Source organism: Molossus molossus, unplaced genomic scaffold (genome assembly GCF_014108415.1).
Source record: "Molossus molossus isolate mMolMol1 unplaced genomic scaffold, mMolMol1.p scaffold_m16_p_22, whole genome shotgun sequence".
NCBI lineage: Eukaryota > Metazoa > Chordata > Mammalia > Chiroptera > Molossidae > Molossus > Molossus molossus.
This window is the reverse complement of record NW_023425358.1, coordinates 25,963,908-25,988,095: the sequence shown is the minus strand read 5'-3', so window position 1 is coordinate 25,988,095 and position 24,188 is coordinate 25,963,908. Positions and strand designations below refer to the sequence as shown.

Here is a 24,188-nt window from a genome sequence, read left to right as displayed (position 1 = left end):
AAATCAGCAATTATGGCATAAACTACTAGTTTAACTTAGGTTTTTGCAAAAAGAAGCCGTTTTGTAAATAATTTAAAACTAGAAATAAGATTATTTGGTGGCTACGTAAAGCCTGCTAATTTACAAAACGAGGAAGTCTGCTTTAAGTCAGGTTAAGGGACTTTGCAGATATCATTCACATTTGCAACCCTGGCCTCTGACCAACAACCTGTTTACAGCGTGTTCAAAGGATCAGCCCCTTCTGTGCCCGGTATCTCTCTTTAAAGGCAGATTCACAGAGTGAGCAGTGGCAGAGCCAAGGTCACTCGAAGCTACAAGTCTGCGGTGCAGTTTGAGGTCACACGATTGGGCGTTTGTTCCACCGGTAAAACAGGTACGCCGGTTTCAACCTCACAGCCGGGTCTGCAGCGGAAGCAGGAGGGAGCAGCAATGGATGCAGGAGGGGTCAGACGCTTTGGGCTGCTCCTTTCACCCTGACGTCCGTGGCCTGGAGAACCTTCACAGTGTGTTCTGTCAGCAGCGAGACATTCCGAGTCCTCGGGGCGCGTGCTGGGCCTGGCGGTCACCTGGACCTCTTGTGCTTTAGCTGACACGGGCACTGTCTAGAAGTGTCTGCCAGCTCACCCCCACAGAGCAAGCACGGTTCTTAGCCTTACCTCAGGTGGCCTGGACAGGTCTGATTCCAAATCTTATCTCTGAAGAGTCCATATAAATTTGGTGTCCTTTTTTTCAAAAATACAAAATTCTAGCTAAAACATAGGTTCTCCTGTGTCATCAAAAAGCCTTCGGCCCTGGGCTTCATTCACAGCACTTACCTGAAGAGGGAAGAGAGGGCTCACCATAGTCTTTTTGTATCAGGGTGCTGGAAACAAATACATTTAGAATATGGACCTATAACAAAATGACAATACTAGGTGTCAGCTGCATGTTTTAAAAATAACACGCTTCTTGTAGAAAAGCCTGGCTTTTGACGGCCATCGAGTCTAACCCTTCACTTTATAAACGAGGGACCCGAGGTCACTGTCCTCCCTCCCGATGCCAGCTCTCAGACCAAGGCAGTGTAGTCTTCTGGCACGGCCCCGCCCCCCCGGAAATCGTCAGAGCTCCGCACGAGCAGTAAATAAATAGGTGAGAATAACCGTCCAGGGGGACCTGCGTGTGAGACGGCCTCCTGCAGAGCGCGGCCTCGCTAGGGCACGGACGCTGCTCGGTCCGGCTGTCCCCGTGGGTTGTGTCATCACTTAGTCCGGTACACAGAAGCAGTTGAGAGAATTCCCGCAAGGGGCAGATTTGGCAGGTGAGCTCTTACTATATACAAAGAATCGAAAGATTAGAAAAAGACATACAAAAAGGAAAGGCGGGTGTTCTTCAGGCCTCTTGTAGCTGTTGCCTTGCTGGCCACTGAGCAGCTCAGGAGAGAGCCTTTCAAACATTGTTGCTGCGACTCTCAGAGGATGTGTTTTCCCCGATGGACGTGCTACAAAAGCAATCGAAAGTGAAAGGCACTTTTTCTTCTAAATTGTTGCCTTTAATAATTACACTAATTCTTGTCAACAATTTTTTATATGGGCCTGCTTATTAAAAATAAAAGATCTGTGCTGAAACATCAGAGGATTTGACAAAGTGAACTCCTCTCTGAGAACACCTAGCATATTAGAATATAAAAAAGATGTCTTCTGGAGTCTGATTTTTTTTAATTACCAATATCAGGGGAGTAAAAAGATGCTCTAGACATAAATGCTTTCCTAACAGCGACACCTTCCGGTGCACACTAGCAGAGCTGTTCAGGGAGCCGGATTTGGTTTGAATCGGGGCCACTGCTCCCCGGTGGAGCCCGCTCTCAGGACACACCAGAAGGCAAAGGACTCGGGGGCCGCTTGTGTGCACGCACGTGCACGCACGCGCGCGCACACACACACACACACACACACACACACACAGTCTGGTTCTGACCCTCCTGGACAGCTTAGACAGTGCCATGAGGCCTCGCCTTGGGGCCGGGGCACAGTCATTCTTCAGACTTGTACTCCCGACTCTGGTGCTGCATCTTGGAAAGAACACGCTCGTAGAACAGCAGGTAAGCGCTAGAGGACAGGACCTCCTGCAGGCTGGCCTTGCGGACAGTGTCATCGGAAATCCACAGCCACTGGTTGCTGGTTGAGAGAGGGTTCTTGGCCGAAGGTGGGGACCGTCGGTAAGTCACGAAGTGTCCAGAGTGCATGTCCCCATGGTGGACAACAACTGCCATCAGCCGGAAGAGGTACATGGAGGAGCTGAATGGTAGTAACAAATGCCAGTGGTTTACAAATACAACAAAGAGGTTTACAGACAAAAGCAAAACAATCCTAGATATTCAGTGATGGGGCAGATACAATGGTACATCCATATAAGAGAATACTACACAACCATAAAAATACAGACCCGTATTTACTGGTACAATGTCCATTCTAAAAGCGTACATGCATGTGCGTGTGCACACACGTAACTTTACAGAATGGAACACCTTACGGATTTAACTGGTGATCTCTAGGTAGTATCCCAAGAAATTTAAAATTTTCTGCTTTATGCCCTGGCCAGTTGGGCTCAGCAGTTGGAGTGTCGGCCTGTGGACCAGAGAGTCCCAGGTTTGGTTCCCGGTAGGAGCATGTACCAAAAAAAAAATTTTTTTTCTGCTTTATACTTTTCCTACATACAGTCATACATATATGCACATATACATATAACATTTAAATTAAGTGACTTGCATTTTGCACAAAAATAAACAGGAATGCATAATAGTGAATTTCCACCTTAAAATGAAAGAAAGCTATCTCTACATTAATTTCTGTGAATGCTAACTTTGGAAACCAAGAGAAACAGCAGCTTACAAGGAATGAAGACTGTGCCTCTAAAGAGCAGCTCACCTGTAGTCCGGAACAACTGGGAGGGGGAAGGGCATTGGGGCTGGCAGGGTAGGCAACAAAGACGGGGAGCAGGCACCATTCATAAAAATTTGGGTTTTGGGGCCCCCTGGCTGATTCAGAACTGCAAGAGAAAAAGGCCCAAGGCAATTAAAATTAGCAGTGGGTGTGGGTAAGCAAAACATGGTTTTGATTACGCTGAAATTTACCCAATAATGCCACACAAAAAAAACAAATATTTCTTTTTGTTAGGTTGTAAAATTTTCTACCTTTCTGTCCGTTTTAATCCCCAATAGGAAGAGCATATCAAAGTGGTCCGCTGTTCACTTAGACAGCTTTGTAAACCCCTCTCTGCTCAGAGCCCGTGTCAGAGTTAAGCAGTAGCTAATTTACTGGCATTTTGACCTAAACCAAGGTTTCTCAACCTTGACATGACTGACACTTGGGATGGATAATTCTTTGTTGTGGGGGCTGTCCTGTGCATTGCAGGATATTTACTATCATCTCTGGCCTCTCCCTACTAAATACCAGTAACACCCCTCTCTCAGTTGCGACAGTCAGAAATGTCACCAGCCACTGCCCAATGTATTCTGGGAAGCAAAACCCCATGTCGGGAACCACCCATCTAAACACTCTCTTCTTCAATTGTCAGCTTCTAAGGGGTACCAACATGGAACAGTGTAAATAAATGTTTATGGGTGTAGATAAAATAATTATCGAGATATTTACATCTCTTTTCCTTCCAAGTGTCACATGTAAGGGGCTTTACGTACCAGGCAGGTCACTGCTGGCCCTTTAACCAGAGCACCAGGCTTCGAACGCGAGCAGCCCTGCACTCCCACTCGGGGCAGTCGGGACTTGAGCAGGAGCAGCACACAAGTGCTGAGTTCAGGCTTGGAGCCCTGAAGTCGGGGGTTTTCCTCATCTCTAACTCTAAAGAACTCAGCAAACTATATAAGATGCATTTACAGAATTGCCCAGCACTGCCTTCTGGGGCCAGTGCTCTCATTTGCTGTTTGCCTGTGGACCAGTCATGTGACCTCTTGAAGCCTTGATTTCTCCTCAGAGCCTGAGGGCAATAATGGCTCCCTGCTTCACTGGGACCCAATTCAACGAGTGGCCTCAAGTGAGGCTGGTAACGGAATTAGGTCATAAATGAGGCATTCAGTAACGGAGACGCACCAACCCCAATAAGATGTTCCATGATCTCCAGCCAGGACATCTCCTCCTGTTTTCTGTATAAATGAGAAGACTATGCAAGGGGGAAAAACAGAAGACATTCACTGGGCCCTGGCTAGTGTGGCTCGGTCAGCAGGGCGTCATCCCATGCACCGAAAGGTCACTGGTTTGATTCCCAGTCAGGGCACATGCCCAGGATTTCGGGCTCAATCCCCAGTGTGAGGGGGCATGTGGGGAGCAGCTGATCGATGTTTCTCTCTCACATTGATGTTCCTCTCTCCCTCTCCCTTCCTCTCTCTCTTAAAAAAAATAAATATAAACACATAAAAAAATTCACTGGAATGATATGATGTGAGCCAATTACTGCTTAGTCAAAAGACCAGACAGAAATCTTAAGCTTTTTTTTCTATAGTTTTATAACGGTGATATTTTTCAAAACTATATATCTGATTACTATATAGTTTTAACCTCCTTTAAGAAATCTTAATGCTTCTGCCCCCCAGTCTGGCTGTTCTCAAGAATTTCAGCAACCACTGGACAAGCTTTATGGATAAAGGCCCAGAAGCCGGCAATGCCAAATTCCTCTCCTCTGCACCGCAGGCCCGCGGCCTTAGCTCCCTGGGCACACACCTGATCGGGGGGCTGCCAGTCTGTCCTGCAGTTCCAGCGCGGGCCCTGCCTTCTCGTCCAGCTTGGGGCTGTGCTGACCAGGTCTACGGCCGAGGAGGCGGTACTTGTAGATGTCCATCATCAGGAACTCGTTGAACTGCACGTGCTCGTGCCGCTTCAGGGGCGTGCCGTGGCTGGACCAGCTCAGCCGCTGGAGGTGGATGCACAGACACTGAGGGAGCTGCGGGGAAGGGAGGGGACCAAAGTGCTGCGTGTTGGGGCCGGCCACCAGGAGTCGTCGAGGGCAGGGCCACAGGGTGTGTGCTGTGGGCTCACCTTCCCCAGCTTCAACTGCTTAACGAAAGTGGTCCTCTGGTGTTCCACCTTTTCCCCATTCAGCGTCCCTTGGGCTTCAATCTGAAATAAAAGAAACATCTCTGTGCTGAAATTCTTGAAAGGACATCTATGGAGAGCTGCCCATCAGGCTGCCGTCACTTATACCTGTATTCAACTGGCTCTTCACTTCTACCTGCTGAAATGAACTCAGCTGCCCAGTTATTTGTGGGCTGTTTTCAGTTTTATTCCTTAAGAAACAGCGACAGCGGAGGCAAGAGAAACGAAGCAGTTCTGACACTGGCAGGTCATCTGTTCTGTTGTCTTCAAAACTTCTGTTCCACACAGTCCCTCTTAGTTAAGAGGGTGAAATTCAATTGCTTAGGCCCTAAGGGTGGGGAACCTTTTTTTTTCTGCCAAGGGCCAGTTGGATATTTATAACATCATTCTTGCGCCATACAAAATTATCAGCTTGAAGATTAGCCTGCTCAGATACATGCCCAGGTTGTGGGCCAAATCCCCAGTGGGGGGCATGCAGGAGGCGGCCAATCGATGTTCTCTCTCATCGATGTTTCTCTCTCTCCTTCCCACTTCTTCTCTCTCTAAAATCAATAAAGAAAAAAAAAAGTAGAAAAAATCAGCCTGCTCTATTTGGTCAGGCTAATTTGGAGAGGTGTGTGACGTTAGCTGGTACTGACTTCAAGGGCCTTATATACGGCCTGTGGGCCGGACGTCCCCGCCCCGGTAGGGAGTCAGGCAGGCAGCACAGGTAAGGCAGGCTGTGCGACAAGTGGGAATAGAGGGGGTGCAGCAAACTGGAGAGAGGGCATGTCCAATCTCAAAGCACAGTATTCAAATTTCTTCTTTTAACAGTTGGTGGATAAAACAAAACTCATCAGGGAACGCGACCTGGTCCATGTGGAGCCAATTTCCCACCCCGGGCAGAAATGGCAGTGGCTGACAAGCTCCTCTGGGAACAGCCACAAGAGCTCAGGGCCAGTGGGGTGAGAGGTGCTATACCAGGGCATACAGACCAGCGGGGAGATGGCATTTGGGGCTAATGGCCTACCTTTGTACAGTTGTCACATACAACACCCCGCACTGATTCTGATGAAATGAAGTGGTGAAGGCAGTGGTCCAGGGTCAATGGATGACCCTACAGCACGAGAAGAAAACTTGTTATTACAATTCAAAAGGGAGCTACACTGACACGATGAACACATGGCATCATGAATCCCAGAGCTTTGCTTTCACTTATGTAGGCAAAAAAGCATCCCAGACACAACTGGATGCCTCTGAACAAACGCGGAGCTCAAAGCACCCCAGACTTGCTACCACAACGGGGTCAAGGTATGAGGACATAATACTGCAGACAATTACGGACCTCTGCACTGTTTTAGATATTTTCGAATAAGATTAATGTGTGTGCATATGTATTTTTAAAAAAGCCAAAATGTCTGCAGCCAGAGGAAAACCACCCACCTCTGCTCCCCCCAGACTGGGCCATGGTACTATACATTAAAACTAAGACGGGTTCCACCCACCACGGGTCCGAGTACCACATGGCACTTGAGCTACATAAAATGCCTCAAAGCCCTTCCAGATTCGGATGTCTTCAAAACAGACCCCACAGTAACCACAGATCAGTACATACCCATGTGGCAGCCGGGATGCTGAGTGAGAGGCTATCAAAGGTATCAAATCGAACAGGGCTCTGAAACACACATTGCAGAAAATCCAGAAAGGACTGAAGTTCAAGTCAAGGCTTTATAGGTCGGAAGATATATGCTTATTAAAGTTTAGCCTTTAGATGTCCCACATTAACATAATGAAACATAATGTACTTACCTAGAAGGAAATTCTATGAAAAAAGACCTTCAAACAGAAGAGGTACAATAATACTAAAGAACAGCTTGGAAAAACTAAGAGGACACAGCTGACTCGGCCATTTGGGATTTTTAGCCTAAGGAGATAACCATGAACATAACTACAAGGATGCTCATCACAGCATTATTTATAACAGCAAAATGTGAAGGGCTGAAATTTCTACGGGGTGACTAAATAAATTCTATCATGTCCAGAGAGTGGAATACTATGTTAAAAATAGTGTAGTAGAAGAATGCATAATTATGTGGACAGATGTACGTGTTATATTATTAATTAAAAAAAAAAACCACATGATAAAATAGGGTTAAAGTTCCTGTTTTGGGTGATGGCAGAGCAGCTTGGCTAGACTAACTCTCCTTGAGATAACAACTGTAAAATCTGGACTCAAACAAAACAAAACTATTTTACTGAGTGAAGAGCTACCAAAAGCAGGCAGGAATTGAAGTCAAGTCTTGGAAAAAACAGGAGCTCCATGGGTGAAATATTCACTGTGTGGCTTTTTTATCTGAGGGTCTCCCCAAAACAATGTACAAATTTGGTGAAAAACATAAATGTACAGATTTAGGAAATTCAGCAAACTCCAAGCAAATCCAAAGAAAACCATATTTATGCACTGCATGGACAAACTGCTGAAACCCCAAAATAGAGAGGAAATCGTGTAAGCAGCCAGAGAAAAAAATGGCACTTTATATACCAACGGATGAAATGACTGAGGCTGACTTTGCATTAGAAACAAATGCAGGTCAAAAGACAACAGAACAATGCCTACAGAGTGATGAATTTAAAATAAACCAAATGAAAACAAAACAGCAGCAACACTGTCAACCCAAAATTCTACATTCAGCAAAACTATTCTTTAAAAAAAGGTAAAACAGCCCTGGCCAGTTTGGCTCAGCCATTAGAACATTGGCCCGCAGACCAAAGAGTTACGGGTTCGATTCCGGTCAAGGGCACATACCTTGGTTGCAGTTCGAGCCCTGGTCAGGGTCGTGCGGGAGGCAAGCAGTTGCTGTTTCTGTCTCTCTCCCTCTCTCTCTCCCTCCCACTCTATCTGAAGATAAGTAGAAAAATACCCTCGGGTGAGGATTAAAAAAATAAAATAAGATAAAAATAAAAAGGCAAAACAAAACCATTTTCATACAAATTAAATCTAAGTAACTTTGTTGCCAATAGAGCTGCAAGAAATGTTGCAGGAATCTTTTTGGGCTGAATGGAAAAAACACCAAATGGACTTGGGTCTACAGGAAGGACCGAAGAACACTGAAAACAGCAAAGGTAAAGTTGTTTTCTTTTTTATTTCTTTTAAACACAGTTAACTCTAAAGCAAAAGATATGACAGTATTATGGGGTCTGTAATGTATGTAGATGTAAACATATGTGACAAAAATAACACCCAAAGGATGGGGTAATAGAACTATACTTCTGTAAGTTTCCTGTTACATGGAATATAAATATTAACTCTAAATGGACCATGATTAAGTTAAATTGCATGATTTCATCATATCTACTCCCCTCCCCAAATTTAAAAAATACAGCTAAAAGCCAATAGAGAAATTACAACAAAATCCTAAACAGTATTCTAAGGAATCTACAACAAAGCTTCTGGAACCAATAGATGAGTTTTTGCAAGATTTCAAGATACAAGGTCAATATACAAACTGTCAATGACAACTGTATTTCTTTTTCTCTTTTTTTATCCTCACCCTAGGACATTTTTCCATTTTTTGTTCAGACAGAGCGGGAGGGAGAGAGAGAAACATCGATGTGAAAGGGACGCATCGAGTGGCACACAACCCAACCAGGGCCAGGGATAAACTGCCACCGAGGTACATGCCCTTAGCGGGAACCGAACCCGGGTCTCTCTGGACCACAGGCCGACACTCTAACTGCTGAGCCAAACAGGCCAGGGCAACACAACTGTATTTCTACATACTAGAAAAATATTTTAAAATTCCACTTACAATAATATTAAAATACAAATAAAATGCAAAGAAAAATAAAAAAGATGAATGGGCAAATTATAGATGAAAAGATATTTAAGATACATGATTTGTAAACTATGGACCCTTTTTCAAAATGTTTATCCTCACCCGAGGATATGTTTACTGATTTTATCTTATTAAAAATTTTTTTCTTTATTGATGTTAGAGAGGAAGGGAGAGGAAGAGAGAGAAACATCGATGAGGGAGAACATTGACTGGCCACCTCCTGCATGCCTCCCACTGGGGATCTGGCCCCCACAACCTGGGCATGTGCCCTGACTGGGAATCAAACTGGTGACCTTTTGGTGCATGGGTTGACGCTCAACCGCTGAGTCACACCAGCTGGGCATGTTTACTGATTTTAGAGAGTGAGCAAGAGAGAAACATCGATCAGTTGCCTCCTGTATATGCCCTGACTGAGGATCGAACCCATAACCTAGGTATGTGCCCTGACCAGAAATCGAACCCACAACCTTTTTGGCATACGAGATGATACTCCAACCGAGTCACCCAGCCAGGGCTGGACCTTATTATTATTTTTTTTTAAAGAAACCACAATGAGATACCACTTCACATATATTAGGATGGCTATAACTAAAAAGTCAGATAACAAGTATTAGTGAGGACGTAGAAAAATTGGAAACCTTATTCACTGCTGGTGAGAATGCAAAATGGTACAGCCACTTTGGAAAACAGTCTGGCTATTCCTCAAAAGGTTAAACATAGAGTTACCACTTATTCTACTCCCAGGAATATACCCTGGAGAAATGAAAACATGACCAAACAAAAACCTGCGTGTAAATGTTCACAGCGGCATTATACACCACAGCCAAAAAATGAGAACGACCAAATGGCTACAACTGATGAATGGATACACAGAATGTGGTCTAGCCACACACTGGAATACTGTTTGGTAACAAGCGGGAATGAAGTACTGACTCTGCCACAACATGGGTGAGCCCTGGAAACACGATGCTGAGGGCAAGAAGCCAGGCACAAGGGACCATGGGTTGTAGGGTCCGCTTATATGGCCTGTCCAGGGTAGGCAAATCCACACAGACAGATAGATTAGTCCTGGCCGCGTGGCTCAGCCAGTTGGAGCATCATCCCGTACAACAAATGGTTTCAGGTTCGATTCCCTCTCTCTAAAATCAACTAAAAAAAAACAAAACATATCTGAGGGTGAGGATAAGAAAATTAAAACAACAACAACAACAAAGAAAGTAGGTGAGTGGTTGCCTAGAGCTGGAAGTGTGTGCATGAGAGGAGGGGAGTGGGGAGTAACTGCTAGTGGATACCGGTCTTTTTTGTGGGGGGGAGTGATGATGATGAAACTATCCTAAAACTGTTTGAGGTGATGGTTGAATAATTCTCTATTTCTGTATTATGTTAGAAAATTTCCAAATAGAAAATTATTTTAAAACCTCAAAAGCAAAACACAGAACAACAGCCCTAGAATCTGTCATGTTCACCATCAGTACAGACCCACACTCAGGACTCGAGTTCTTGCCAACCCACAGTGGGTCCACTGTGCTCGGCACAGAAGGTGCCACCTGAGAATCAGATGACATGTTAGCACTGACCACAGGGGGGCAGTCCATCCACTAAGTGTGAAGAGCCCAGGCAATCACCAATGGCATATACCAATGTCAGTCCACACTCTCTTGATTCTTCATGAATCTTAACTTAAAAAAAAACCTCCCACCCTGTTGGTGTGGCTCAGTGGACTGAGCGTCGGCCCATGGACTGAGAGAGGTCCCAGTTTGATCCCCAGTCATGGCATGTGCCCTGGTTGCAGGCTCAATCCCAGAAGGGGGTGTGCAGGAGGCAGCCGATTGATGTTTCTCTCACGTCGATGTTTCTCTCTCTCTCGCTCCCTTTCTCTCTCTCTAAAATCCAATAAAAACAGAGAAAGAAAGAAAGAAAGAAAGAAAGAAAGAAAGAAAGAAAGAAAGAAAGAAAGAAAGAAAGAAAACCTCCCAAGAAGATATAAAACAGTGGTATTGCATTTACCTGGTGTTCACAGTGTTTGCAGACCATGTTACTGGTAAGTCTTCCGTGGAAAGGGTGCTGAGATTTCCAGTGACTGGACGTGGGATGAGGTGCCCCTGGAACACAAAACACCGTTTGATTTGCCACCTCTAGCCCCCTTGCACCAGCCTCAAAACTCACCCTCCTTTTTAGCACGGGGCAGCAACTCCTTCTTTAGAAAAACTGCCCTTGAAAATGAAATTGAAATAGCTTTTCTTAATGACCTCCATCAAAAAGGCCAGCCGTTCCCTTTACAGGAGAACTTACATAGGTCCTTAAATGTGGTTTCTGTATAATGGGCACAGCCACAGATAAAAAAGGAGTTTGTGTTTAGTAATGTCTTTTCATAAACATAAGCTTCAGATGTCGGAGGTGTGAAGAGAAGGGTACCATAAGTGAGCACTGAACAAAGTAGGATAAACTTCTGAAATGTCATCAGAATAAGCAGGTTCTGAAAAACTTTCTTTTGGGGGGGGGGATAGAATGGGGGTCGGTGCAATAAGCACAGTGTGTGTGGTACGCGAGTGAGAAACCCAGGCCCTAGAGTCTGGTGGCCCTGGGCTTGGGCTGGCTTGGCTGCTTATTAGCTATGTAATCCGAGAAATCACTTCATCCCTATAAGCCTCGGTTTGCTGGAAGTGGGGATAATTACTGTCCCACTATCCGCAGTATTATCAACTTCATAGAGTTGTTGTGAGAGTTAAATGGGATAATATAGTGCCTGGCACATAGTACAGGCTCCAAAGATAATCATTCTTATTGCTACTAATGCACAAAAGAATGGATGTGTTCTTCTTTTTTTTAAGTCTAAGCCCTAAGAAAACAATGATTTCCTTCTGAGGAGGACTGTGATCATCTGCAGTAAAAGTTGGCCACGGTGGAAATGCTGAGAACGTGAGTTTCCTCTTAAGTTCCTCACAGGACCACTTCAAGAAGGTAAAAAGAAAACTCTTGTTTGTAGTAGAAATAAGTCCCTTTGGAGGAAACTGAGCAGGCGAAGGTGTGAGCTCACCAAGGGAACAATTTCAAGCTGTTTCCAAAACACAAATTCCTTTGCAAGTACACAAAATTCAAGCCAGATTAGATATTTTAAAAAAAGTTTTCTAACAAGCAAATTACTGTCATATCTAAAAAGTACCCATCTTGTATGTTCAATGGAAAATGACTACCTAGCCCTGGCCGGTTTCGGCTCAGAGGTTAGAGTGTCGGCCTCCAGACCAAAGAGTTGTGAGTTCAATTCCGGGCAAGGGCACGTACTGCAGTTGCGGTTCAGTCCCCAGCCCTGGTCAGGGTTGTGCAGGAGGCAACCGATCGATGTGTCTTTCTCACATCAATGTTTCTCTGTCTCTCTGTCCCTCTCTCTCCCTCCCACACTGTCTGAAAAACAAAAAACAAAAACCCATGGACCAAAGGAAAATGACTACCTCTTGTGCGGCAGGTTATTTGCTTGGGAGTTATTTCCGGCTGCTGCTGTAGGGGGAAAAAAAGAAACAGACTGAAAACCCTACTGAAATCTTTTTATCACCTTCACCTCACTCCGGCATCTTACACGTTTCTGTGCTGACTGCGCCATCAAACCAACTTTCAACAAAGGTTTCTAAAAGGAGCCTTCAGCCCTGGCTGGTTTGGCTCAGCGGCTAGAGCATCGGTCCAGAGAGACCCGGGTTCGGTTCCCGCTAAGGGCATGTACCTTGGTTGCAGTTTGTCTCCAGCCCTGGTTGGTCGTGTGGGTGGCAGCCACTCGATGTGTCCCTTTCATGCTGATGTTTCTCTCTCTCTCTCTCCCTCTCTCTCCCTCCCACACTATCTGAACAAAAAATGGAAAAATGTCCTCGAGTGAGGATAAAAAAATAAATAAATAGAGGGAGCCTTCATTCTCCTCTCTGGTTGTTACTGTGCCTGTTCCTTCATCACGTGCAGTCAAAGCACATTCCTCTCTCCAGAATATTGCCCCCTTCCCTCTGCTAGTTAACTTTTATAATGTTCCAGGGAAATGGAGATTCATTTAGCATTCCCAGGGCTCTGTGCTCCCCTGTATTAAATAGGGGGGAAAACACATTTTTCTTTTTCAAGCCAATACAAATTGCAGCCACGAATCATTCTGGAGTCTTCCAAGTCACCATCTGCAAAGTATGCAGTTTAACACCCTCGCCTAGACCCACCCCCGCTGCCGACTGTTGCTGAATCTGACTTGTGAGTTCAAAGTTGTACAAAAATTATGCTTGTGGTCCCTACACCTATTAAACATGCACGAACTGCATTCAATGTATTGGGAATATTAATGGTTTACCTCCAAGGAATGCACATCAAACAAGTGTGTGACCCGGGGCTGGCGGTCCCGCTCATCTTCCAATGACGAGGTGATGACGTGGAACAACTCGTGGGCATCCTGCCAAAGGGTAAAGCATCTTCAGAGAGGCCCAGGAGGCCAGGGCAGCATCTGAACCACCCTGTGGGGACCCCTGGGCAGTCTCCCTCCAGCTAATGTGGGCAGGATTTGCTTTTCACCTTCTCAGGCCCAGCTCACTAAACGGAAACCGTCCGTCCAACATTTTCACAATAAAAACCCTGCACTGGGAGCCCCGAGGGGAGAGAGAAGGAAAGAAGGTTGGTGGCTGCCTTCCTACTAGCTTCTCTGAGCCTGTTTAGCTTTATCGGGATGGCCCCGACCTCCACTCAACTTGACTACTCTTTTCATTGTGGGAAAATACACAGATTTCGCCACTTTCACCATGTTTGCCTAGTGTTAAGTATATCACACTGTTGCGCTACCATGAGCACCATCCATCTTCAGAATGACCTTCCCAAACTAACTCCGTGCCTATTAAACACTAACTCATTTCCCTGTCCCCTCCCGTCCCTGGAGGTCACCATTCTGCTTTCTGCCGCTGTGAATTTGGCTGCTCTAGGAACCTCGAGTACGCAGACTCATACGGTATTTGTCCTTTTGTGACTGGCCTATTGCACTTAGTATAATGTCAAGGTTCATCCATGTTATAGCATGTGTCAGAATTTCCTTCTTTTAAGAATGAATAAAATTCCATTGTGTGTGTGTATATATATACACACATATTCCATTGTGTGTATATAGACACACATATACATATATGTGTGTACACACACACACACATTTTGTTTATCCATTCATCTGTTGATAAGCAGTCACTTGGCTTACTTCCACCTCTTGGCTATTACAAATAATATTGCTATGAACACAGGTGTACAAATATCTGTTTGAGTTCCTGCTTTCAATTATTCTGGGTATGTGCTCAGAGGTGGAATTGCTGTATCATGGCAGGGGGACGACTCTTTAAGGATCAACTCAATCCCTTCTCCTCTCCCATCATTCACTGTGCCCTAGTCCTTTTTTTCCTTTTCTTTAAATAGAGGTGACAATGGGCCCGACCGCTGTGGTTCAGTGGTTGAGCGTCGACCCATGCACCAGGAGGTTGCCAGTTCGACTCCCGGTCAGGGCACATGCCCAGGTTGTGGCCCAATCCCCAGTGGGGGACATGCAGGAGGCGGCCAATCGATGTTCTGTCTCATTGGTGTTTCTCTCTCTCTCTCCCTTCCTCTTTCTCTAAAATAAATAAAGAAAAACATTTTTTAGGAATAGCTGTGTGGCTTTGGGCAAGTTACTTCACTTCTCTGGACCTGTGTTCTCATCTGTAAAATGGGAATAATCACAGTAACTCCTTACAGGGTTGTTGTGAGGAGCAAATCTCAGACAACTCACAAGAAGCAAGCACTCACCCAGTGCATCTCCCACAGCTCTACTGCAGACGCTGAAAGGCGGGTGAGTGGAAGTCTGCTGCTGTGACTAGATTAATAGTGATCGCGATGTGGACAAGAGCCCGTACTAGATGCTCTGAATGCCTTCGAAGGGGAGGACAGACATACTCGGCTCTTTTACACACACACACACACACACACACACACACACACAATAGCACTACCTGGCTCAGCGACTGCTGTGTGCTAAAGATGGAAATACTTCCAAGGAGTAACTGGGACTTCAATGGACCCCTGACAGAGAGCAGGACTTTGGGGAGCTATCTAATGTCCTTGGGGACTACCTCTCAGTTTGGAGAAATGAAAGATGCCACTAAATAATTCCAGTTAGAGGAAGATTTTAAAAGTACTTTCTAGATGAAAAAATATTTCACACCATACAGTGGATTAATTGAGGTACACTGTAAGAAAGTACGACACTGCCCTGGCCGGTTTGGCTCAGTGCTGGTTAGAGTGTTGGCCCGCGGACCAAAGAGTCACAGGTTCGATTCTGGTCAAGGGCACGTACCTCGGTTGCGGTTCGGTCCCTGGCCCTGGTCGGGTCGTGTGGGAGGCAGCCAGTCGATGTCTTTTTCTCACATTGATGTCTCTCTCTCTCTCTCTCTCTCACTTTGTCTGGAGATAAATGGAAAAATATCCTTGGGTGAGGATTCAAAAAAAAAAAAAAGAAAGTACAGACATCATCAATGTCATGTTTTTGTTTTTTGTTTTGTTTTTTTTATCCTCACCCGAGGACATTTTTCCATTTTTTATCCAGATAGAGCGGGAGGGAGAGAGGAAGAGAGAGAGAGAGAAATATCAATGTGAAGGGACACATCGAGTGGCTGCCACCCGCACAACCAACCACGGCCGGGGACAAACTGCAACCGAGGTACATGCCCTTAGCGGGAATCGAACCCGGCTCTCTCTGTACCGCAGGCCGGCGCTCCAACCGCTGAGCCAAACCGGCCAGGGCATCAATGTCATGTTTAAAAAGTAACACATACAAGGCCTCAGAGTAAAGTGGAAACAGATTATCTTTAAAAATAAGTGAAGCTAGAAAGCCTTCCCACCTCACTTTTTAGAGCTTTGAAATGCTTTTCTTCTCAGCCCCAGAGTTTTGGGAACCCAAAGGCCAGCTCCCATTTCCTGGGTCCAGAACCAGGATGATGCAGGCAGAAGCAGCCAACACAAAACTGGACAGGCTATCCTGGACATGTGGCCAGTGAAGATGGGCACTAAATTTTTGGTCCCTAGCACTCATCTGTGTCAGCCTTGGCCTCAGACTTGCCATTGGTCTGGGAGGAGGAGGAAGGTGGCCAATACCAAAGAAGACGGTGAAGCTGTATTTGCGGACAAGGAAGAGGAAGTGGCTGGAACAAGGCCCTGGGGTGCACAAAACAGATGGCTCCCAGTCTGGGGCCACTTTAAGCCAGACTCTGAAGGCTGTTTTATTTTTTTTAAATGAGGGCGTGGTTCTAAACAGGGCCTTGCCGGAACCTCTGAGCCCCTAGTGAAGTTGCCTGCCTCTCTCTAAAGGACCCAGCTGCCCTATCGTCCAGTAAAGTGCAAACTCTCTCAAGAACGAAAAAGATTTTTGCTCTTTGGCAACTGTGTTTATCCCCTATCCTGCTAACCTTTCTTCCATCCATCAGGAGAAAAAGCTGCATTTCCCCTCTGATCACAAAGGCAGGAACAAAGCTCTAATCTAGCCCAGAACAGGAAGGCTGTCTATAATGTCACAGAAATGCTGGTGAACTTAGTAACTGTGTTACCTTTTCTGTTTCCAGCTTTAGGCTAGGCAACTGCAAGGCCAACACTGACATCCATTCTTCCCACTGCAGCAATGTGAGCTCAGACCCCAACTCATTAGTGGGAAGGATTCTCTAAGTAAACCTGTTTTGAATGTTGTGTGCACCTGTTCTTCAAATGAGGAGATCTGCCACCTGTACATTCTTAAGACATCCAACAAGCAGCTTGCATCCAAGACCTCATCATCAGTCACTTCTTGGCAGGATAAAGCTGGAAACAAAAGAGGTAACACAGTTATTAAATTCACCAGCATAACAACCAGGAAACCCCACAGCACAACTTATCAAAGCTAATTAAGAATTCTGTAAAGTTCTCCTTGGAATTGTATCTCTTTTATCATTCTCCCTTGTAACCTTAGTACACTATTAGGCACTTTGTTGAATGAATGTAATTTTTCATAAGGCTGCGGCATTTAAATAAAACAACTGCTTTTCAGTTATCTCAATTATCACCAACATAAATTTAATGTTGCAAGATTCTTACTGAATAAAATAATTCTAACTCACAACTCTCAGGGATGGGAGGATCCTTAAACACTCATCTAGTCCAACCCCATACTCAGTGCTTAACTCCTCTCCATAGTCACAAGGCCTTTGCTAGTATTTGTCTGCACGTGAGTGGGTTTCTGGTTACCATGGCAAAGCATCAAGCTACACATGGCAGCTTAAATAGGTCTGCTAAGTTGTTTACTTTTCAATCATAAGTAGAATCAAGCCTAATAAACAAAAATAAAAGTCTGATGGGCTTTCAGGCCAGAAGGGATTGGCACAAAATACTCAAAGTGATGAAAAGCAAGGACCTAAGAACAGAAGATGAGAAAGAGCTTCCCAGACAAGAAAAAGCTGAAGGAGTTCATTACCACCAAAACAGTATTACAAGAGATGTTAAAGGGACTTAGAAGGAGGAGAAGAAATAAAAAACATGAATAATAAAATGGCAATAACTACATACCTATCGAGAATTACTTTGAATGTAAATGGATTAATGTACCAATCAAAAGACAGGGTAGCAGAATGGATAAGAAAACAAAACCCATACACAGCCTTCCTACAAGAGACCCACTTCGGAGCGAAAGACACACACAGACTGAAAGTAAAGATATGGAAAAAGATAGTTCATGCAAATGGAAACAAACAAACAAACAAAAAGCAGGGGTAGTAATACTTATTTCTGACAAAATAGACTTTAAAACAAAGGCTATTAACAAGAGACAAAGACAGACCCAGCAGTTCCAGCTCTGGGTATTTATCTGAAGAAATCCATAACACTAAATCGAAAAAACATATGCACCCCTATGTTCATTGCAGCATTACAGACTGCTCTTTTAAACTTAATATTATAGCTCATGCCCTGTCCCAAATTAGAAAAAAAAAGACTTCATCAAGTTGATTCTGAATGGCGCTTAATCATTCTACAGTTGGACAACCACATTCTCTCCTCCCCCACCCCATTATAAGTAGGTGTTGAAGATCTTTGTGCGTATAGCAGCATTTTCCAAATTGTGTGCTGTTGCATGTCCCCAGGATTTTAACAAATGTTAATGTGGTGGGTAGGAGCGGGAACCGCTCTGCAGTCAAAAACAGTAGTTTAAAAATGAAGTTAGGCCCAGCTGGTGTGGCTCAGTGGCTGAGTGTCGATCCATGCACAAAAAGGTCGCCGGTTCAATTCCTGGTCAGGGCACGTGCCCAGGTTCTAGGCCCGATCCTCACTGCGGGGCTTGCAGGAGGTGGCCAATCGATGTTCTCTCTCATCGATGTTTCTCTCTCTCTCTCCCTCTCCTTAAAATCAATAAAGACAATAAATTTTTAAAAAAATGAAGTTAGCCCTGGCCGGTTTGGCTCAGCGGTTAGAGCATCGGCCTGCGGTCCGGAGAGACCCGGGTTCGGTTCCCGCTGGGGGCATGTACCTCAGTTGCAGTTTGTCCCCGGCGCTGGTTGGTCGTGTGGGTGGCAGCCACTCGATGTGTCCCTTTCACGTCAATGTTTCTCTCTCTCTCTCTCCCTCTCTCTCTTCCTCTCTCTCCCTCCTACTCTATCTGTGCAAAAAAAAAAATGGAAAAAAATGTCCTCGAGTGAGGATAAAAAAAAAGAAGTTAGACTAGTGGCTTCTTAAAATCCCACATATATTGTGAACTCCACGTCAGGCTAGTATAAATCCTAGTCCACATTTCTAACTACTTCCATAAGAAGGACCCCAGACAAGGCATTACGAAGTCAAATGGTACAGAACATTTGACAAGCCATAGCTATGTAGTCCCAAACTGCTTTTCTGAAAGTTACTCTCTCCACCCCCACCAGTGTGTGTGAACATGTCATCCAAAAGCTGGTCATGATTGTGGATGTTTTCCAATCCTTGCTGAAAGGAAAAAAAAACATGGTGCCTCACTATTATTTTTTTATTTTTATTTTTTATCCTTACCCGAGGACATTTTCCCATTTTTTCTTCAGACAGAGTGGGAGGGAGAGAGAGGAAGAGAGAGAGAGAGAGAGAGAAACATCGACGTGAAAAGGACACATCGAGTGGTTGCTACCCCCACGACCCAACCAGGGCTGGGGACAAACTGCAATCGAGCTACGCGCCCCTAGCGGGAACCGAACCCGGGTCTCTCTGGACCGCAGGCCGACGCTCTAACCGCTGAGCCAAACTGGCCAGGGCCTATTATTTTATTTGTATTTCTTGGTGACACTTAAGTTCAACATTTGAGTGTCTGTTAGATACACTTTGTATCTATTAGTATACAATTTGTATTATTTCTTTTGTGAATTACCTTCCAATAAAAAAAAACCTAAATGTTTCTGAAACCAGAGTATTCTATAATCAAAATGGTAATGTTGCAGTGGGTTTTCTTCTTCCCTAGAAATCTGTTACTAAACTGATAATTTGTAAAATAGTTGATAAATATTTGATTTCTTTTTTTATTGTAGCTGTTTGTATCTATTGAGCTCTTAATGTGTTTTTCCCATAATGATCTGTAGGATCTTTTTCTACACAGAGGCTATTAACCCTTTGTCATCTGGGCTGCTGCTCTGAAAATGCACACAGTCCCCCTGAAATTCCCAGCTAGATACCTTTCAGGAGGTGCAGCAGTGTTAAGGATAAATACTGGTGTTGCGGGGGCTCCAACTGATCCCCGGTGTACTGGGTGGTGAACTCTTCCAGCCACTTGATGAAAGCGGGGCAGGCAGACAGGCCTTGCAGCAGGGAGTTCATGAAGCAGGTGTTCCCCAAGTTGACAAGGCCAGGCACAAGCCCTAGAAAAAGTGGGACAGGGATGAGAACAGCAAATCATATCGGACCAACTCTTTCATTCTCTCCCATGAGCGACCCAGAGTGTCTGCACCGTAGCCTTGAATTTGAAGTCCGAATGTGAGAAAGTCCTTATCCAGAGATCTGGAACCAGGCATTCTGCCCATGCTGAGGCCCTGACCTAATACTGTTCCTTCAGGAGACTGTAGCGACAGAAGGACGGGTCCCCATTGTGTGCTACTTTTGAAACCCACCAGTGTCTGGTACAGTTTGGTTTACACTGAATGTACAAAAAAACACATAGTAACATCCTTCTCTTTCTCTCCCTCATTCTCTTTCCCTCCCTCATTCGCTCTCTCCTTTGATAAGAAAGCGATGTTTCTCAGCACAGAAGAAAACAATTGTTCTGTTGTTGCTCCCAAGACAATGATTTTGTTCTTATAATCAGTGGGAAGGACACTACAGCAATTTGGTCTTTCTGCAAAGAGATCAACAAAATCTGACATACTTTCCTCTTCTGCTGAGATTTTTGAAAACCTTTTATTATGCAAGTTCTCAAACATGCACAAAAAAAGAGAGGGTATATAATAAACTCTAATTATAACCATCCTCAGATTTAACAATGATCAACATTTTGCTACATCTACCCCCCCCCCCAAAAAAAGGCTGACTTTTGATCAATATAAGTAGAGCAACATTTACAAAAGGACATGATTTTAAAAATAAGGAAATACATTTTTGTATTAATAAAGAAACTAATTTGAAACATTTACTAGTGACTACCAGCTAGTGAAACCACAAATGCATCACATAATGAGTCGGTTGTTCTACTAAAAAAGAAAACTGCCGTATTAATGAGAACACTAGGCAATTAAGCTTACACTTAAATTTTTCATTGCAAAGCATGTGTCAAACCCAGGACTTGAGGTAAAATGCAAATCCTTTTACTACAAGGTATAAAACCTGGATCATATAAATATTGTTTTGATCTCACCTGCTGGTGATACTAGGGACTCTCTCTTACAACTACCAACATTTTCCTAGAGTCATAACTGACAGGATGCAAAAAAAGTTAACTTCTGTTGGAAAGAAAGTACCATTCAAAACCTGAAGATACAAGAGAGCCAAAACTTCCCTCCTCTTTTTGTACTGTTTTTGGGAAATAAGGGTTTGGATCAAGTCTACGGACCATGATGCCATGGCCTCCCTCTTACCTTTTCTACGCTTCTTTCTTTCTGTGATAGGACCCCAAATAACATATATCCCTGCTGCAAGAGCAGCGGCGAGTCCACCTATAACACCCCAGTTCTTCATGACTTTATATCTAAAAAAGAAAATCAGTTTACTGTCTTCCCTCATCACAAGCACATTATGTGTATATATGAAGAAGTAACATTTCGTCAAAATTATCCACCAGCCCACCAAATACCTACCTTTCCAGTTAAAGTAATATGCAGCATAGGATTATGTCTTAAAATCAGCACATTTAGGATTTAAAACCTAAGTCAGAGCACAACATTCCAAAAGTCCCATCTCACTCAGAGAAGCCAGTTTCCTCCTACTCTGCCTCTCACTCCACCACCACACCGGCTGTCACACGCCCGTCTCAGGGCCTTTGCACTGCTGCTCCCTCTGCTAGGTATGCTCTTCCCCCAGATCACTGCTTGGCTCACTGCCTCACTCCCCCTTCACTTCTAACAAACTGTTAGCACCTGCACTCCTGGTCCCTTTCATCCGGTTTTACTTTTTCTTTTCACCTTCTAATATAAAATCCACTTATTCACTCTGTTTATTGTCTATCTCCCTCAAATGGAATGCAGAATCCCTCAGGGCACTGATCTCTGTCTATTTACTCATCAACACATCCCAAGTGTCTAGATCATACTTCACACCGAGTAACTTCTCAATAATATCCACTGAATGGTTGCGTATTGGAGAAAACATAGAAATGGATATATCTTTTAGAGTACTAATGAAGGGCCACAGGATAGTATGTAAGATCTTCTAAGTATTCATTAAAGGTTATTAATTTTAGGCTTGTCTGGAACACTGAAGTTATTCTTTTACTAAACATATAGAAATTTCACCAGCAATTTAAAACACTATTTTTATACAAAGTTATGCATTTCCAACTGAATAAAGCAAACCATATATATGTGTATATATGTATATATATATATATATATGTAAATATATGCATATGTGTATTAGATATGTGTGTAATATATTCTTATCCCAGTATTTGGATCTTGTAAATATTGTTTTTATCTTAGCTACTGGTGATACTAGGGACTCTTATCTTAGAATTACCAACATTTTTCTAGTGTCACATTAATAAGATTCAAAACTGATAACTGAATTTCAAGTAAATCTTTGTTTTCCCAAGCAGAGTCAGTAGTGCACAGAACTTGGTTAAGAAAGTGGAATCGCATTAATCTGGTCCAATTCTGGCTCTGCTATTCCCTAGAGTATCATTTCACCTTCTGAGTTTCAGCTTCCTAATCTGTAAAATGGGGACATTCATGAGACCTACCTCATAGGCTTCTGGTGAGGATAAGACAAGCACTAATGCATATGGTACATAGTAAGAGCTTAGTAAATGTTAGCTGCTGTGATTATTAACTATTATAACCTTAGTTTATTTATAAAAATTATTCTTAGTTTCTTAATGCATCACTGTGCTGACTTTTATATAATACGTGTATTCACAAAAGTGCCTGGAAAGATGAAAAAAGACCATCACTGAAATGGTGAAGCACTTATACATATGTTGTCAAACCCCCTATTCAAACACTAACATTTCCCTATGTCGGGCACCGTAATAATCTTAGCTCATCCTCAAAACAATCCCACGGAGCTAGGTCCCATTATCATCTCCATATGCACAGATGAGGAAATTACGAGTCATAGTGATCTTGGTCCAAGTGGGTGAGGCAGTGTGGATCTGAACTTCAGCCTGTCAGGCTGCCAAGCCTGTGCTTAAAACCACAAAGCTCACGAGGAAAAGAGTGCTGAAGGAGTGGGAAAGAGAACTGGCCATGTCCTTAGGGCATGGACAAAAAACCCAGGGGCAAGTAGTGACTTTGGAAATGCCATTCCTCTGCAAAGTGAGAACAAGAGAAGAATATGTGCCCTGGGACTGAAGGATCTGGCTTCTCCTCCCAGCTCTGCTATCAGATCAGCTGTAGGACCATAGGCAAGGCCGTCTCAAGACGCCTACAGAATGGGGGCACTGGACAGGATGGCCACTGATGGCTTCCAGCCTGGGATAACAAGTTCTCTGACCTGCTCCAGTTCCAGAGGAGGGAAGCTGACCAGAACAACAGGTCTTGGTCACTTGGGGACAGTAATGAAGGCGCAGTGCTCAGCTCCGAAGCTTGCAGCCCATGGAGGGTGCATCAGAGAAGGGAAACAGTGGCCCTGACAATTGGGGACAATACTATTGGGAGTGGGGTGGTCCTAGCAGGAATGGAGGACCTTAGTAGGACTGGGAGCTTTAACAGGTACAGGGGTCCTGACGGGTTTAGGGACCCTTGCAAACTAATGAATTAATAAGATTGGGGACCCAGACAGAATAGGCAATCCCTAGCATAACTGGAAGGGGGACTGACAGGAATGGGGGGGGACTAAGGGGCCCCAGGCACTTTATAGGATTGAGAACCACGGCAGGGCTGGCGAGCTTGATCAGAATGGGGAACCCTGGCAGGCCAGGAACTGACATGGCGGGATCCTATAAGGACTGGGGGTACCCTAAAAGGATTAAGGGCTCCTGGAAGGCCTGTGAGCACTGAGAGGTACCAGGGGCATTGACAGAATTCGGAGCCTTGACAAGCCTGAGGGTCCCTAGAAGTCCCAGGATAATGACAGGACTGGCGGGGGCACTGGCATGCGTGGTGGGGCTACTGATCAAATCTGGGGCGCGAGTAGAACTGGGGAGTGCAGACAGAACTGGCGCTGCCGAAGCCCTGGAGGCCCGTCGCCCCTCCCGCCTCCGGGCCGGGGCCTCCAACCCCGCAGGACGCAGAATGCTTCCTGCGGCCCCCGGGGACCCTGACGAGGACGTGAAAGCGCCGCCAGAGGCCCAAGCTGGGGACTTTGTCCCTGGCCTCTCCGGCCGCCCCGCCCCCCAAAGCTCACCTGACGGCCGCCCCAGTCCGCAGGAAGCGCTGGATGGCCCTGTCGGCCGCGCTCATGGCCGCCTGGGCCCGGGAGCTCAGCATCGCGGCCGCGCGGAAGGCCCGCCGCCGTCCCCGCGGTCTCCGCCGCCCCCGCCACCCCCGCCGCCGACCGGCAGAAGTCTCCGAGGGCTCCCGCGGCGGCGGAACCTGCAGTTCAAGTCCCAGCTCTTCGGGGAAGGAAAGCCTGAAGGACAGGCTCCCCGGACGACCGGAAGCAGCCGCGGCCGGAGAGGAAAAGCCGACGCACCACTTCCTGTTTT

The 24,188-nt window shown here is 45.0% G+C and overlaps 1 protein-coding gene across 3 annotated transcripts; it reads right to left on the bottom strand.

Annotated features, from left to right (window-relative positions):
* USP30 (ubiquitin specific peptidase 30) lies at positions 1-23,970 on the bottom strand. 3 transcript variants are annotated; one of them, XR_004961350.1, is made up of 14 exons: positions 23,888-23,970; positions 20,965-21,074; positions 19,573-19,755; positions 16,611-16,714; positions 13,212-13,310; positions 12,346-12,391; positions 10,904-10,998; positions 6,676-6,735; positions 6,091-6,177; positions 5,025-5,105; positions 4,710-4,929; positions 2,904-3,024; positions 816-2,273; positions 1-722 (listed from the first exon to the last, which is right to left on the bottom strand). XR_004961350.1 is itself a non-coding variant. In XM_036277239.1 (13 exons), the coding sequence occupies exons 1-13, from the start codon at positions 23,968-23,970 to the stop codon at positions 2,009-2,011; spliced, it is 1,554 nt and encodes a 517-aa protein (XP_036133132.1). In that variant the 3' UTR covers positions 1-2,008. The 3 variants fall into 3 exon arrangements, 1 of the variants encoding a protein (XP_036133132.1); XR_004961349.1 differs by having other exon boundaries at positions 1-815; positions 1,347-2,273; XM_036277239.1 differs by having other exon boundaries at positions 1-2,273.
* Between the last annotated feature and the right edge of the window lie 218 nt (positions 23,971-24,188).